The 12,801-nt window shown below is 41.1% G+C and overlaps 1 protein-coding gene across 2 annotated transcripts in view; it reads right to left on the reverse strand.

Annotated features, from left to right (window-relative positions):
- Positions 1-2,425: 2,425 nt before the first annotated feature.
- The window catches only part of Mboat2 (membrane bound glycerophospholipid O-acyltransferase 2), a 126,541-nt gene continuing 116,165 nt past the window's right edge, over positions 2,426-12,801 (reverse strand). For both annotated transcript variants that reach the window (XM_026401136.1, XM_026401063.2), the window contains 5 exons: positions 11,209-11,312; positions 8,480-8,544; positions 6,558-6,690; positions 4,187-4,338; positions 2,426-3,017 (listed from right to left, as the gene is read on the reverse strand). In XM_026401136.1, the coding sequence (XP_026256921.1) occupies positions 2,792-3,017; positions 4,187-4,338; positions 6,558-6,690; positions 8,480-8,544; positions 11,209-11,312 (680 nt within the window). In that variant the 3' untranslated portion in view covers positions 2,426-2,791. The remainder of the gene's footprint in view (positions 3,018-4,186; positions 4,339-6,557; positions 6,691-8,479; positions 8,545-11,208; positions 11,313-12,801) is intronic.

A 12,801-nucleotide genomic window follows, 5' to 3' on the forward strand; every position in this document is an offset into this window, starting at 1 on the left:
TGGAGGCTGGACATTTTTGAAGCCAAATAAATCTTGTCTATTACTCTGGATATTTCAGAAGCTAAATAAACATCCCCTATTACCCTGAGTTCCAGCAAAAATGCTAATTTTAAAAACAGAATGAGCCACTTATAAAATGATGACAGTTGAGACACGTCAAAGTAACTATTATTGTTTCAAGAAAATGAAATTGAGGGAAGAATAATTATTTTTGTTCAGTTTTTTTTCCCTGAGTAGTATGTAATTAACCAGAGGTATAAATATGATGTTGACTGATCATCTCTGGTGTGGTTTCATGATATCTGAAGAGTGGGAAAATAATATAAATACACACTGAATCCTATTCTGCTGCTGAAGGAAAAAAAAAAGCAAGCACACAGCACAATGAATCCCTTTATACTTGACAGCAGTAGAGATATGCTAGATTTTAATTCTTCTACCATAGGTAGAAGCAAAAAATTAATCTTCACATCACTCCAAAGAGAATATTCATTTTGTAAAACTTTTTTTTTTCTTGGAGAAAAATCAAGGTGAGAATTAGAATCCTAGTTTTTCTTTTAGATTGCATATTTGTGATTATTTCTCCAAATCAGATGAGAGGTATTCAAAAAACATTTCATAAAAAGCACTAGTAGATTCAGGGGGGGTAAAAATTAGCTCACCAGGACAGCTCAGCGCCATCCTGGTGAGAATCCAGAAGCCAGCCCAACACTTTGCTCTTTGCAGACAGAGCTGCAGTTAGATGTTCAGTCAGCAAAAAGCAGGGGCCATGATGTGGGCTAAAGCTGAGAGATGAAATATACTCGGGCAACAGAAATAAATGGTGACTCTCTGTAAGTAGCTGGATAGAGAGAACCAAGAAAACAAAAAACACAAAAAAGTTTTTGCAGAGCTTTCTGGTTACTCTACATTTGTTTACTTTCTCTTAACAGTGAGCAGATTCTCTGCAGCATTGATTAAACTGAGAAGATGTTTTAAGAGGAGACACTTTCCATGAACATTCCTTTTTAACCTCACATTATGCAGCTAGCTTAATTTCAATGCACGGGAAAACAGACAAAAGTTACTTAGCTATCTACCCTGGCCTGGGAGGAAGAAGTGGGGTTTACCGCATCAAAGAGAAAAACATAAGCCTTTAGAAAAGCAAGTGTGTTTCTAAAAGTTCTAAGACAATACACTGACTTTTTGAGACCACAGAAGTTCCAAGTGCATTGACTTTTCATTTCTTTACATGAAATACTACAGAGCTTATGTCAGATTTTTGTTTTGTCTTTACTTCATTTATAAGTTTATTAGTGATCAGAAAAAGAGACTCATCATAGACATATAATTTCATTTCATAAAAATTTAAGGCAAAAAGAAAAGTTCCACCAAAGATTGGTCAAGCAACGGTGAGGTCGGAAGGCCTCGTCTGCCTTCCCTGCCACAGGGTGACCGACCATCTGTGGCTGGGCCCAGCTGTACCACCTGGCCTCCAGTCCCAGCTCCTGCTCTTGCTACTGCAGCCAGCACAATACTCTGCAGACTAAAGGAGATGTCCAGGAATTCAAGGCAAGATTATTCATGGTAGAAATGGCCCATAAGAAGAAATCACAGTTTTCTTCTTACAGAATCTAAAACTCATCTTAGCAGGAGTTAACAACAAAATTTTAATGTGAGAAATTTAAAAGCATCTGGAAACTAATTTCTATTAGTCTCAAAAATGTCATTCAGTCTCCATGTCTTTTAAGTTTTTGATTCCCTAAAACTTTTCCACATAGGAATTAAAGTGACAAGGATAGGAAATTGATTAGCTAGACAGAACCCTAATTACTAGAGACTTCTTTCAAAAAAAGCAGTCTATCACTGTTACTCTCATTATCTCTTCTAATTCTATATAATTTATGCTTGATAAATTTCACTTGAAAGTCCAAAGTATTACCCAGTTTTTAAACTTTTATGTCTTAGACAGTCACACAGAACCCCATGCAGAAAGGGGGAACTGTTTCTAGCTCCAAGTCTCACAGAGCTTTCTTCATTCCTACTTTCCTGCCTCATTTTCTCTTTTTTAAGAACATAAGCTTAAAATATCACATTACCAACCTTTAATTATGTTTAAGGAGTTCCTCCTGGAAGGACTCTCTGACTAACACAAGGTAATTAAGCTCTCCAGCAAAATAAGCTACCTATAATTTGGCATCCATTACTGCTTACAGTTTCACTATGCACTGTAGTCATTTGAGATACTTTAAGAAAACCCTTCAAATACTGAGATGTTTATTGCATTTTTAAAGTATCTACCATCTTAAATATCCTGTTTCAAATTCCTTCTAAATTCCTTTACATTATACAACATCAAATATTGAAATAATCTTCTCATACTATTACACTTGAAAATACCATTTAGGAACAATATTTTAGGAAATAGAGGGTTTAAGGCAAGACATTCATTTGGAAAAGTTAACCCCCTCAATCATTCAGACGGACACGATAAGTTTTCCACCTCTGCAGTGCCTTGGGGTACACAACATACATTCGGCAACAGGGCACACATATGACCTTGTGGACATATGCTGAGGTTGGAATGCCCCATGAAATATGAAAATATTTTTATATAAGGCGTGGCCCACAGGGACATGGCATGGGAGGGCTGCTTCTTTCCGTTTCCACTCTGGTTTATAGGAAATTCCCTACCTATAGCTGTCCCATTTCCCCCGTTAATCTCTTTTCAAACAAACACAAACCCCTTGCGAAGGTGCTAAGACTGGTTTCTGTGAACACAAGAAAGGCAGTCAGCAGGAAGGCCTCCCCATCACTGCCTTGAGGAAGGTGGTCTAGAGGCTTTTTCTTGGTTCTGATTGCAAATGCTGTTTGTTGTGGAGAAACTGTCCTCTCCCAAAGAATTTTCTCTTTCGTCAACCTTTCTGGACTGTGAGAGCTGATGGTTTTCATGTATATTCTTTCCTTTTTGAGTCTTTTTCACTGGCAACAACCATAATACTAAGATACTACAGACGTGAAGGCAGTAATACCAGGAGCTAAAAGAAAAAGGAAAAGTTAGTTGTATTAAATTTGGACACTAGTAATCCTTCACTGCTCCCTCCCCTTCAAGGTGGACCTCCACACTGCGGCCCAGGGTCTCTACAGAGCTCTGCTCCCATGAGCATGAGAGTAGATTACACAGCTTGGAACAGGACAAGAAGAAAGGTACTTATTAACAGTGGTAGTGATCTGAAAATAATCTCTTCAATCCAGAGACTCTAATTCTGAGTCACCAAAGAGACAATAAGGACAGCAGAGCCTGGCTTGGCCATGCCCCCTGCTGCCCACTGTCTCTCCCTGAGTCACAGGGATTCTGAGGAGGAAAGCAACAGATAAGCAACAGTGTGCCTGGTGGTGACTTCCACACGTAAAGAAAGGCCATGTTATTTAAGATACTCAGAAACATTATTCCCCAAATCAAATATAAACCAAATGTGACCTCAACTGCTCTATAATAGTTGGAAGTTCAAGTGATTGAGAGAAGTATCTGAGATGCATCGAATAGCCCAATTCACTGCATTTTAAAGTAAGAAATGATTCTGTTAAAGTAGAAATGTCTTTCTGTATATATGATTTTTGTAATATTGTATTTGACAATTTTCCAGCCGAACATTTTGTTCTAAGTCACTCTAAAGTCTAAAGAATTTATGAAAGGATCAAGTTTTGATCTCTAAGCTATCACTATTATGGGGGAGTGGAATTAGATGGGGCAAGGGGAGGAGATAAACAAATAAACAAAAAATATGGAATTCAAGTTAACAATTTCTAATAATAAAGTGATAACCATAGTACTAATGAAAAAAAAGAGTGAAGAGAAACAAATAAGTAAAAATCTAAGTAACTTATTTTCCTTTGATTAAAGAAACCAAGATAATTAATCATTCTTTGTAAAGACCCAACTTTTTCCCCAACCAGGTTCTGGACAATCAGGCCAGGAGGTTTCCAGTTCAACATCCCTGAAAGCTAAGGCAGCAGTTACCAGCTGGCACTTCCCTCACCTTCACGAATGTGAGCCATTCCCATGAAGATTTGAGATTGCTTGGTTCAGGATCAAGAAGTAACTGTCATGCTTCTACCAGCAGAAAATGAGGTACAGTACTATTTTCATATCCCATGCAATAGCAAGGTACTTTCTTTCCTGACAAATCTTACGAGTAACACTTACCTGTAAAACGTGAATGATGGTTTTATAGAAAGAAGCACAAATGGCACAACTGTATAACTTATTGCTATTTGAGTTACTGCCCATGTTATGATGTCATAAAATAATTTAAGTTGGGGAGTTTTGAGGAAATAATGTCTAAAGTTGTTTCTCATCTGAAATAAAAAATAAACAAAAACACTTACTATGTCTTTAAATTAACATTACTTACACAATTATACTGGCAATGACTATATCAAGAATGTTGAACTTGCAGGCAGCTGCCATGAGTCTAAAATGATACTACCACTGTGAGAAAAGCTGGTTCTGAAAAATTGAACACACTTGGGCCATGGAGGTGGAAAAGAAGGCATCCAGGCAAGACATGAACTCATGGATCTGGGCCTAGGGCCTACAGGAGCTCTGTGCAACTTCTTAGTTGATCTGAGGTTGCATTAAAATGAAAAATTTCCCCAAAGAGTTAAAAACAATACTACGCAAAGCTCCTTAACTGGTACTTGGGAGAGGACAGAATATAAACAAGAGTTCAACCTATCTTCAGTTTTTCCTGCCACTATGAAAGGTACATTCGTCACCTCTCTCTTTAACCTCTACACATGTGAACAAATAGATCCCGTGCACTGAGCTCAGGTTAAACAGCACTCACCAGAAACAAACAGCAACCACACACATCACTCACAAATGGAAGCCGGAAGAGCCTCTCAAAAAACTGTTGTTTTCTAATCTTCACTATTTTGATGACTTTTTAAAGTTTTCAAGGTAGTGAAAACATCTCAACCTTTTCAACCCAATCATGGTGCTGTCTCTTCTCCTGCGTTTCTCACTCTTCTCGTCTAGTATGTTTATGGGACGCACAGCCCTGTTCTCCAGATGCCGTCTTACTCCTTTAGAGTGGAGCTGGCACATGAGAAATGGTTCTTCCACGAAAAGACCATCATTCTTAGTGGCCAAAACCAAATCATGCCTGTGACTTCTTGCCTAGCTCACCAGCGGGATACCTATTATCTAGTCCACTCTGCCCATTAATGACAAACCCATTTCTTCACGTATGGTGATCAGTATTCTTACAAACCTTACCCAGCTGGGGAGCTGGCTCCCTGGCAGAGTGCTTGCCAAGCATTTGCAAGGCATTAAGTATAATACCCAGCACTGCAAAATTAAAAATAAAAAACCGAAAGACAATGAAAAGCAAACCTTACCTTAACTACCTAATATTGCAAACGGAACAGGCTTAGGCTCTTCCCCAGTTTAATATTCAAGTTCTCCCATTATTGCTCTCCTCCTCTCCCCTCTGTACCTATCCAGAATTATCCACTGTTTATGAATACAATTCTCCTCTTCAATTAGATTTAGTTATTGTTCTCCAAATATAGCATGACATTTTAACCACAGTTTTGTTAATGTCATTCCATGCCTAGAATAACATTTTCTCCCCCATATCTCCCCCACATCTCACTCAGTATTGAAATAATAATTTCCTTTTTTTTGGCCCTGACGTGTGATCTCCCTGCCTCAGCCTCCTGAGTTGCTGGGATGACAGGTATCCGCCACCATGCCCAGCTCTACCTTTCATCTTTCAAAGCCCAGACTAAATGCTTTGGATCTCAATGAAGAAATATTTCTTTCATCTCTGATACTTACCATCTTAAAAAAAAAACATGGAGCCTATCATACATGCCTCGGGAAACAAGCATTGGTATGTGCATATAACCACTCACAGCGTACCCACACTCGATACCCGATTTCAAACTATCAAAGGCACAGCCTTTAGCTTCCTGACTTCCCTCGTACACCATCATGCTACCTTAAAACTTAACAGTCAACACTTGCTGTTTGTTAAATGAAGCCACCTTACCTCTGAGTGCTACCACAGCTAGTTCAAAGGTCAGTTTTGTCACATGGCTTTCCTCTGACTCTCAAGGACGTAACACTAATTCACCTTTCTCCTTTCCTCTACACGTCACCTGATCTGTCTCCGTAACACTGCTCTAGGATCCAACAAGGCAAACTGCTGTAGAGGAGACTCCAAGCTCCTAAGTGGACCCTCTGCTGGGCATGCCCAGCACGCTCCTCAGGCTGACCCACAATCAGCTCTCCACCTCAAGTGACTCAAAGGTCTCGGCTTTCAGAAAGCACTTCTGAAACAAACCTATCATTCTGATCATCTTTATTTAACTATTTTTCTCTTTCCCTCAGAAAATTCTGTAAAAATAAGTATAATATGTGAGTGCCTCCTGTGTGCTTCTCAGGTAAAGCAGGGAAGGCCGTGTGCAGGGAGACTCGCTACGTATGTGGGCTCCACTGCAGAGGACTGTGCTAGTCAAGGCTAAAGAAGTAGGGTCACTGAATTATAATTAAAATTCTTGATACTTACAGCTCGTGCTGCTAATGTCATCAATACCCCTGTTAAAAAGGTCAGATAGTATCCTGGGTATACCCCATGCCAAATGGCAGAGAGAAAGAAAGTCTGGATGGTTGGACTGACGGAGGCCCGTTCATAACACACCCTAAAAACCACAAAAAACACAGAGAACCAAGAGGAGTGAGTGGATCCGAGCTTACCAACCCTACACTGATCATTCTCCCATTACCTGGCAGGATTTTAGTAGCCAGAGGAACAAATACTATCTATCCTGGGTAATAACTTGGTCTGGAATCTCAGGGATGTTACGGTTATTAAGTATCAAATTTAGAAACAAATTCAATTCCTATTTTCCCACAACCACTAAATTATCATTTCTACTATTTGGGAGTCTCTAAAATTTACCAGAAATTTATAATTAATATTAAAGTTAGAGGTTTTATTCTACATATTTTTTTTCTTTGTCTCCCCTCCTCCCCTTTTTTGATGGCACTGGGGACTGAACCCAAGGCTTCTTTCCGCCATGTGATCTACCTCTGAGCTATGTCCCAGCCCTTTTTCGTTTGTTTTTGCTTTTTTACTTTGAGACAGGGTCTCACTGAGCTGCTCAGGTTGGCCTTGAGCTTGGGGTCAAGGAGTAGGATCCCAGCCATGAGAGATTTTATTGCTTTCGTTAAAAACACTCAAAACTTTCAATTGAACATGATTCTTTCTAGTAAATTAAATAGGCTATGCTTAGTCTGAAATTCTCCTTTAACAGGGTATATAATTCAGATGGAAATGAGCTTTTACTAAGGTATCAAATTTAGAATTAAATACATAAGTATAAATATATAAATAACAACAATAACATCACACAACAGATGAGTTCAGAGAATCCGACACCGCTGGGGGCCTGGCTGGGATCGGGAAGGCATGGTAAAAACGAGGCATCTCAAGGGGTAAGATATTCAATTGTCTTAAAGAAACACTACAAAGGCAGGCGACTTTGAGCCCTCTCTGAACAGGAACAATACTTTAAGAATAAATTCAAGACTGAGCAGGTGCCTGTGGACACTGGAGAGAGAACCTGGGTGTTCTGGTGTCATCCTAGACTGGACAGGCCCTGCTCTGCTCAGGGCTGGTGCCCTCCCCTTCCGGGCCACACATCCTAACTGACATCCTGGCTCAGGCTTCTGAGAAATGTCCCCTTGTTTCCCTGCGTGCCATGCTGCTCCTGTTCTCTCACAATAACCCCCACAGGGATCAGCAGGTGCCTGGTCCACTGCTGTGCACTGAGACCTCTGGGGGGACTGGCCTATCTTTGGGCCTGTGCCTAGATCTGTCAGACTGGAATATTCAAACTGGAACTGTTCCAGAAAACCTGCAGCACATGTAGAGTGGATATGTACAGAGTTTCTGTAAAATCACATCTTGGGCTTGGGATATAGCTCAGTTGGTAGAATGCTTGCCTCGCAGGCCCAGGCCATGGGTTCAATCCCCAGCATCAAAAATCCCAAACCAAAACCAAAACCAAAAAAACCACTCCACATCTCTGGGGATGGCAGCAGAGGCACTGAGGACTCGGGCAGAGGAGCAGAAAACTGGCTGAGGAGGTGGTGATAGAGAACCGTGACTCAGGCCCAACTGTCCTGATCAGGTGGGTGCTAACAGTCTTTCCTAGGTTAATGCCAAAGCCACAATGTCACTTAACACACCATGAATTTAATTAAGAACATGAATTCTGGGCTGGGGATGTGGCTCAAGCGGTAGCACGCTGGCCTGGCATGCGTGCGGCCCGGGTTCGATCCTCAGCACCACATACAAACAAAGATGTTGTGTCTGCTGAATACTAAAAAATTAATTAAAAAAAAAAAAGAACATGAATTCGATGAAGTTCAACTTCAAGTACTAGATGCCAAAATACATCTAAAAACGTTCTTGAAGAAACATACCTTTTGAGCCAAAGAGCTGTCTGGATATTCCAATTATCAAGAAACATCTTGAAACTTGTTGACATCTGAAAAACAAAGGAAACTTTTCTTTGGCCAACAAAACAATGAAGCTATAAATATTATGCTGAAGAATTAAAACTAAAACTTCCGCATAATGATGATAGCAAAAGATTCCTCATTCCTTGATGCTATTTTTCGCAGATAGTAATACATCATTCTTAAAAGGAGTTAATTTTGGGGAATGAATAAATGCACTCTCTTTCTCCTGTGTGTCAATATTTACAAAGCTTGTCATGAAATTACTACAAAGAAAGTCCTGCTGAGTACACGAACACCTTTGTCCAACACCAAGGACTGGAGTATCTACCTCATCATCTTCCTTTCTCCCAATCCCTGCCACTGTCTGGGTGAAGTGGGAGAGGAAGACTGTGTTTTATTTTATTTTAATTAACATTTATTTGGGGTGGTGTTGGGGATTGAACCAAGGGTCTTGTGCATGCAAAACACTCTACCTCTGAGCTATATCACCAGCCCTCTTCTACCATTTTAGACTCCATGGTCCATTATTTTCTGTTGTCTTATCAAAATCCCTGAGGCCTTTGTCTCTTTTCCTTTCAACCTGCCTGCCCATCATAACCCCAGCAAGCTGCCTCCTTCCCCACAGGCATATCTGCAAGCCAAGCCTGGAACAGCAGGGGCATTCTAGACCTCCAGGCTCACAGTTCTCACTAAAGCAACCTATGGGACACTTATCTGTCCTTATCTTAGTTGACACCTCAAGGACACTTAGCAGAGCTGTCCATAGTCTCCTTGGAAAAAGGAATGCTTTTCTTGATGTTATCCCACACAGCGCCCCCAAGAGGATGAAAACTGTCCTAGTGGGGTACATAAATCCCGTCCTTTCCTGTATAAACCACGTGCATACACACAGTGGACCAAGAGACACACAGTATGTCCACAGCACTAACACTGCAGGGGGACGACCAGGGAACAAAGTGCTGGGAAGGCTCTGCAGGTGGTGACAACAAACTGAAGCCCGGACCACCACCACACGTGCGTCCCTGGCTCCGCATGAACCCATCTTCCCTTCCTCTTCTCCATGTTTTATTCCTCACATTATTAGGAAGATTTCAAAACAATTACTACAATCGCATTTCACGTGGAAATAATGCAAAATTGATGCCCAACAAGGACGTTTTAGAAACCATTATTAGATCTAACAAAATTAATAATTATTTTTCTTTTTTTAGGACAGTCTCAAACTTCTGGGTTCAAGCAATCTTCCTGCCTCAGCACCCCAAGAAGGTGAGACTTCAGATATATACCACCCACTACGCCCTGCCCAAAAGATTTAGCATCATTTAATACCTTTTTGATTTGTGTGGTACGGTTGGCCACAGTCTCCTTTAATCTGTAATAGTCCCTTCCACCCTCTACTTTTTCTATGCCACTAATGTGTTTTAAAAAACACATTAGCGGCATAGAAAAACCCCACAGGTCTTATGTCTATGTCCTGTGAAATTTCTGGATCTGACAGTTGACTGACTCCTCTCTATTCCACATTCCCTCTAAACTGAGAAAGACCCAGAGGCCCCACTCAGGTTTAGTTACTGTGGGAAACTTCCCCGGGGCCAGCACTCTGCTTCCTGTAGCTCCTCACTGCAGGGCCTCGAGCCTGGGCCATTTTCATAAAGTTCCCTGTTGACCTTTTACCTACAGTCTTGCAATTTCTCCTGTTTGGAATAAAGCTTTTCACAGGCTGGTGAAGCATCTGCCTGGCTTTCCCTCCTCTCCCTGCTTCTTTTCCTGATGGCCTCCTTGTCTGGCCTCATGTACTCTTTCAGATGCACATTCTCTTCTCTCAGTGGTCTCTGCTGGCCTTGCTCTTAGCTTCCCCCAGGGCTATGAGTTCGAGTTCCCAAATTACAATTCTGGGCTCAGGTGTCTCTGCTGATTGACCATTTGTCTGCCTGCTGGACAACTTAGTGAGTCTGAGATTTACACACACTATCTCTCTCTCTCCAAACCTGTGCATCTTTGTTTCCTATCTCAGTGAGAGGCATCACCATAACCCTGGTTGCTTAAAGCAGCTATGCTTGACCTGTACCTTGTTTCTCTACTGGTTCCAATTCATTACCAAGTTCTGTTGAGTCTCACACACAGCGCTCCGAGAACTCCTTTCTTTCTATTCCCTCTGGGAGTTTCCTAGTTTAAGGCACCAGCATCTAGGATTAATACTATACCTCCCAGCAGATCTCTGCCTGTAAGGACAACAAGTTCTACATGCTGGATCCTTCTAGAACATGTCTCTGGTTTCAGCTCACTCACCTGCCCCTGTAACATACCCGCAGTGTTCCACCACTGCTCCTGCAAGAAAGTTCAAACCCCTCATATGGCCTCTAAGACCGTGCTGGGCATGCCTGGCCTTGCACACCTTGAGCACAAGGAGCCCTCACAACTGCCTAAACCTCTCATCCTCTCAGGCTGCTCCTCTTACCTAGAGTACCTGGCAGTCTCCTGCTTAAGACATCTGTCCCTCAGACACCCGCACTAAGCTAAGCCCCAGTCTGAAGAACACTATATGCCTAGCCCTCTCTGATCAGAAACCTGATGACACTGCTGGAGGGCCCTCTGGTACCCATCTTATTCCTTGGTTCCTTGGCACAGGGCTGGTCATCAATAAATACGGGTAGAGTGACAGAATGATAACTTCTTCATGATTTACTCACCTCTATTTGCTGAATTCTCAAATTGGAAATCAAGTCCCAATGAGCTGCTCCATTTCTGTCATATCCTCTGAAACCAAAGCCTGCAGCATTGTTAATAGCATCAGCTGTAGCAAAGTAAAAAAAAAAAGTATTAAGAACTTTTGTAGCAATCTATATCCTCCCAGATGTGTGTTGTGCTTTATGTATCTCTTATTATTAAACAGTATAAATAGATGTATTCTAATTTTAAGGAAGGTTAGAAACATTATCACACACATTGAAAATAACTACCCCAATAAAGGCAATTTAAATAATCAATGAAATATAACACATTAAGCATGAGTAAAGGGCAGGTGCAATTTAAGACCTGCTGGCACCAACAGGCTAAAGGTACATACAGTGTGTAGAAAATAACTTTGAAACTCTAGAATGCTTCCTGGAACACAGCGAAAAGCATTCAGCACCAAACTGCTAGGAGATGCTCCACTGTGAGATCACCATGTTCCTTTTAGACACATATTTGACTATACTATAAAGAAGAATATATAGATGAGGCATGTTTTCATTTCAATTTTCTTCTTTCTTAGTTCATTAGAATCCACTCTACGTCTCCAAAATCTGTTTTTTAATCCTTTTCACCACAATGCTCAATTAGTTATCTTTGATTTATATATCTGCTTGAATTCTCCCTCAAATAAGCCCTTTCCCAATCAATTGGAAAACTTTATAACTTATGCTGTTTCTGCTACAACCAAGAGTAAGCTGAAATCCACCAAAAACCAACAGAAGACTATAGATATGCACCCCATCCTTAAGTTGTTTTCATTCCATATTAGTGTTTTAGTATATCAAACAGGATTTTCAAAATTTACACTTTGGAGGAAAAAAGAACACATGAGCTAGACTGATCCCTTTGTCAGGGTTAAAGAGCTTAGCTGCCTTTGGTCCAATAAACAGGAGCCTTTCAGGTAAGCCTACTGAAAGGGCAACACTCACAACCAGCACGGCAGCACGTCTGCGCTGAGGCCCTGCTCCATGGAGGCTGCCACCTCTGGTTTCTTAACTTGCTCACTTTTGCCATCTTTTCTGGCCTGCTGCCATCTGTAAGTAACTCCTCACCAACGGCTCCTCTCCCAAGGGGACTGGCTCAGAGACCAAACGGCAAGTGAGGCCTCCCTTTACCCAGCCCCCAACAAGAGCCTGGCCTGCACCTCAGGTGGCCCGAGGTTCCTCAGGGTGAGGTGAGGTGAGCGACCCATGACTCCAAAGAGCCAACCACTGGCATCAACTCAACTTTGACCTGTCCCTATACAGACCAAGTCAGGGCTATGCCTTATTGAGTTAAAAGCAAAAAACTGTTCAAATTCCAAGATATGATCTATTTGAAGGGGTGAGAAGAGGGCAGGTGGGAAATCTAGAAGCCTGATTCCATTTTGAGAAACCTTGAAATGAAAAATTAAACATTACTGTTGAGGTAGCCATTTAGTATCAAAGAAACTAAATTTAAAAACATTTATTTACAAGAACCCACCAAAGTAATTACCCACATGATCCATTCTTCTTTTAAAAATTATGATCAAAATGCAAAAACTATATTAAAGGATGACACTGGAA

The sequence above is a fragment of the Urocitellus parryii genome, chromosome 12 (assembly GCF_045843805.1).
Source record: "Urocitellus parryii isolate mUroPar1 chromosome 12, mUroPar1.hap1, whole genome shotgun sequence".
NCBI lineage: Eukaryota > Metazoa > Chordata > Mammalia > Rodentia > Sciuridae > Urocitellus > Urocitellus parryii.